Source organism: Leucopleurus acutus (genome assembly GCF_964270905.1).
Source record: "Leucopleurus acutus genome assembly, chromosome: 11".
NCBI lineage: Eukaryota > Metazoa > Chordata > Mammalia > Artiodactyla > Delphinidae > Leucopleurus > Leucopleurus acutus.
In genome coordinates, this window is record NC_139152.1 from 94,903,742 (window position 1) to 94,908,136 (window position 4,395).

General features: G+C 59.6%; 1 protein-coding gene across 1 annotated transcript; it reads left to right on the plus strand.

Moving 5' to 3' along the window:
• Positions 1-1,580: 1,580 nt before the first annotated feature.
• On the plus strand, positions 1,581-3,182 carry MGAT3 (beta-1,4-mannosyl-glycoprotein 4-beta-N-acetylglucosaminyltransferase; the record flags this gene model as incomplete). The annotated part of the gene is made up of 1 exon (XM_082849701.1): positions 1,581-3,182. The coding sequence occupies one exon, from the start codon at positions 1,581-1,583 to the stop codon at positions 3,180-3,182; it is 1,602 nt and encodes a 533-aa protein (XP_082705827.1).
• Between the last annotated feature and the right edge of the window lie 1,213 nt (positions 3,183-4,395).

Sequence of the window (4,395 nt, forward strand, 5' to 3'; positions counted from 1 at the left end):
CCCATGGTGGGGAGAGGAACCTGGAAGACACACTTCAAAACGTTGCCAAGGAGCAGCCCTCCCTCCTGCCTCCCAGTGGAGACCTGTCCCCCCTCTGCCCCTGGGGCAGCTGACATTTAGCAGAGGTCAGGCCCTCACCCCTGATTGTCCTGCCTCCTATAGTCAGCTGTGCTGGCCCCCCGATGGCAGGCTCCAGGGCGTCAGCATTTAAACTGGAGGAGGGGGGACATCTGGGTCCTGAGAACACAAGTACCGCCCTGGCCAGCGGGATCGGCGACTCGACTGCTTCTCACTAGCGTACTCAGGACTCCTCACCAAGGTGAGGCCGGGGAAGGCGGGCCTCCTCCACAGAATGAAAGGGTTGGTGGAGGTGGTCCTTAAAGTTTTGTCCTGGGTCCAACATTTCATGATTTTGTGCTTTATGACCATGTAGCTTAGAGAAAATTTATGTTGGAGTCTTCCAGCCTCGAGCTTTGAAAGAAGCGAAAGTTTATTGAGCACCTGCTGCACAGCAGGAACTCTGTGCCCATTTCACAGATGTAGAAACTGAGGTTCAGAATGGTGAGGAGCCTTGCTTAGGTTAGGATATGGAGGGGAGGGTATGGCAGGAAGGCACCCAAATGACCCAGAGGAAGAACCAGAGACGTTAAGGGGAAGCCACAGAAAGGAACATTTTAAGGGAAGGGACAGCGTCCCCTACACAGGGATCTATGGAAGGGGACATGAAAACACCAGGTGCCAAAGGCCGGTTTCTGTCCCAGCCCCTCCCGTGACTCTGTAGGTCATCCCGACCAAGTATGATAATAATTATAAAAAACTGAGAACAGAAAAATTGCATGTAAGACCGGTGATACACCTCAAACACATGAACTGTTTATGGCTGGATATCAATCTGCTGCCTGGCAAGGGGTAATGAAGGGGAACTTTTACTTAATTTGGTTCTTTAAATATGTTAGAATTAGAAGTGTTCCCTTGAGACCTGGGAATTTTTTCAGTGCAAAAGGTTTGTAAATATAGCCACAGAAAAGATAGATAAAGAGACAGAGAGATGGACAGATAGAATGAGAAAGCACTGTGGGTGGTGCAGGGAAGGGACCCCACCTCCGCAGCCTGCGACCCACTCTCCCCCTCCCTTGGGGCCTGGAAGCCCCCTGGGGCAGGTTCTGCACTGCAGGGTTGCGCTTTTCCCAGGATGCATCTTGTTCCTGGGGCAAAGCCTAGCAATGCAGCTGGTACAGTCAGGGTGGGGCGGGCAGGTTGCCAGGGGTATGTGTGGTGACCTGGTGGGCTTGGAGGGGAGAGGTTGTGGGAGTGGAGGGGTCCTGAGCCTGGTGGGGTTTCCTTGATGCTGGGGCTTCCAGGGGTCCTTGGTGCAGTGAGTTGGACTCACAGGCTTGACTTCTAGGGGAGTCGCCTGGAGGTGACTTCCTGCAGGGTCACCAGGCGCTGGTCAGGACATGCACAAACACGATGGCAACAAAGCCCCTCCCCGTTCCCTCCCTTAGGAGAAGAGCCTCAGGCTCCCCTTGCCCGGGTCTGCAGACCCCTGACCCATCTGCTGTCTCCCTGTTTCCCGCAGGATGAAGATGAGACGCTACAAGCTCTTTCTCATGTTCTGTATGGCCGGCCTGTGCCTCATCTCCTTCCTGCACTTCTTTAAGACCCTGTCCTATGTCACCTTCCCCCGAGAACTGGCCTCCCTCAGCCCTAACCTGGTGTCCAGCTTCTTCTGGAACAATGCCCCGGTCACGCCCCAGGCCAGCCCCGAGCCGGGCAGCCCCGACCTGCTGCGTACCCCGCTCTATTCCCACTCGCCCCTGCTCCAGCCGCTGTCGCCAAGCAAGGCCACGGAGGAAATCCACCGGATGGACTTCGTGCTGCCCGAGGACACCACCGAGTACTTCCTCCGCACCAAAGCCGGGGGCGTCTGCTTCAAGCCAGGTACCAAGACGCTGGAGAAGCCGCCATCAGGGCGGCCAGAGGAGAAGGCAGAGGCGGGCGAAGGCGCGTTGGCGCGGGGCCCGGGCCGGCAGCTGCTGAGCGCCCGGGAGCGGCCGGGGGGGCGCGGCGCGCGGCGCAAGTGGGTGGAGTGCGTGTGCCTCCCGGGCTGGCACGGGCCGAGCTGCGGCGTGCCCACCGTGGTGCAGTACTCCAACCTGCCCACCAAGGAGCGCCTGGTGCCCCGGGAGGTGCCACGGAGGGTCATCAACGCCATCAACATCAACCATGAGTTCGACCTGCTGGACGTGCGCTTCCACGAGCTGGGTGACGTGGTGGACGCCTTCGTGGTGTGCGAGTCCAACTTCACGGCCTACGGGGAGCCGCGGCCGCTCAAGTTCCGCGAGATGCTGACCAACGGCACCTTCGAGTACATCCGGCACAAGGTGCTCTACGTCTTCCTGGACCACTTCCCGCTGGGCGGGCGGCAGGACGGCTGGATCGCCGACGACTACCTGCGCACCTTCCTGACGCAGGATGGCGTGTCGCGGCTGCGCAACCTGCGGCCCGATGACGTCTTCATCATCGACGACGCCGACGAGATCCCTGCTCGCGACGGCGTGCTCTTCCTCAAGCTCTACGACGGCTGGACGGAGCCCTTCGCCTTCCATATGCGCAAGTCACTGTACGGCTTCTTCTGGAAGCAGCCGGGCACCCTAGAGGTGGTGTCGGGCTGCACGGTAGACATGCTGCAGACGGTGTACGGGCTGGACGGCATCCGCCTGCGCCGCCGCCAGTACTACACCATGCCCAACTTCCGCCAGTACGAGAACCGCACGGGCCACATCCTGGTGCAGTGGTCGCTGGGCAGCCCCCTGCACTTCGCCGGCTGGCACTGTTCCTGGTGCTTCACGCCTGAGGGCATCTACTTCAAGCTGGTGTCCGCCCAGAACGGCGACTTCCCCCGCTGGGGTGACTACGAGGACAAGCGGGACCTCAATTACATCCGGAGCTTGATCCGCACAGGGGGCTGGTTCGACGGCACGCAGCAGGAGTACCCGCCGGCCGACCCCAGCGAACACATGTATGCCCCTAAGTACCTGCTCAAGAACTACCACCAGTTCCGCTACCTGCTGGACAACCCCTATCAGGAGCCCAAGAGCACAGCAGACGGGGGGCGGCGGAGCAAGCGTCCGGAGGGAAGGCCGCCCGCCAGGAGCAAATTGGACGTGGTTGAAGGCTAAGGCTGCATGATCTTATAGGGCCGGTGGCCAGGGTAGGGGGGTGGGCGGCTGCCCCCCTGTTACCTTCCTGTCTCCTTCCGCCGTCTGGGTGGTTCTTAAGAGAACCAGGAGTGGATAGGTGGGGGAGTCTTTCCTACTCAAGCCCTTGTGAATCCAGGGTCAGGCCTGTGAGCTCAGAAAACATCCTTCCTCGTCAGGAGAGGAGAGCAGGCCCTTTCACCCCTCCAAGAGTGCTGCAGCCAGGAGGTGCCAACGGAGAGTGCACGGTGGTTACTGGGGAGCGGGGGAGGGTGGGGAAGGGAGCCTGCAGGAACTCCCTAGGGCAGCCAAGTGGGAGCTACGGTCCCCTCCGGGGAGAAGCCCACCATTCGGCCTCCTGGGGCTTTGGACCTGCAGTGGGAAAGGGGGATGCCGGGAGATCCCAGGGCTCTGTAAATAGATGCATTTGGGCCCAGGAGGAAGAAGGGACACCAAGGTCGGAGGGGATGAAAAGTGGCAGCTGGAAGGAAGCCCGGATGGATGCTTTGTAGTGTCCTCAGGAGTGCTGGGCCAGAGGGAGCAGGGACCTCCACCCCGCTGCCCCACAGGACACACTGCATGGATGGCCCTGTGGCCCCAGCCCCTCCGGACCTGACACAGGTGTGGGGCCTGGGGAAGCCTGGGAAGTCTCCCTTTTGGTTCCAAACCTGGCCTTGACATTCCTTCTTACTTTTGATATCACTGTCTTGTGGGCTGCCCACCCAGTCCTTGCAAGACCAGGAGTCCAGTTCTCAGGGTGGGATGGGACTGTCAGCCAGCCTAGTAAGTCAGCCCTGGGCGAGGAGCCTCCTCCTCCCCCATCACCCCTTCCCACTGGAACCCACAGCCCCAGCTCTCTACCATCTCAGGTGGAGCCACCCATGTGCCCCTCCTTGGGGCTGGCTAGGGGCCAGGAAGGGGCCATGAGGTTGCCCTGGGCCCAAGAGGGACATTAAGGCCAGTTGTATGTTATCTCATTCCTTAGTTGCCTCGTGGGGGAGGGAGATGTATTGTTAGAGTAGATTCTAAGCTGCTGTAATTAAGAGACCCACAAATACAGTGGTTTAAGCAGACAGAAGCTTGTTTCTAACTTAACTCTCCGGAGGGAGGTTGTCTGGATCTGGTAGGGCAGCTCTGCTTTCCTTCATCACACTTTCCAATTCTGGGTAGAGTGGTTGCTCGAGCTCCCACCATC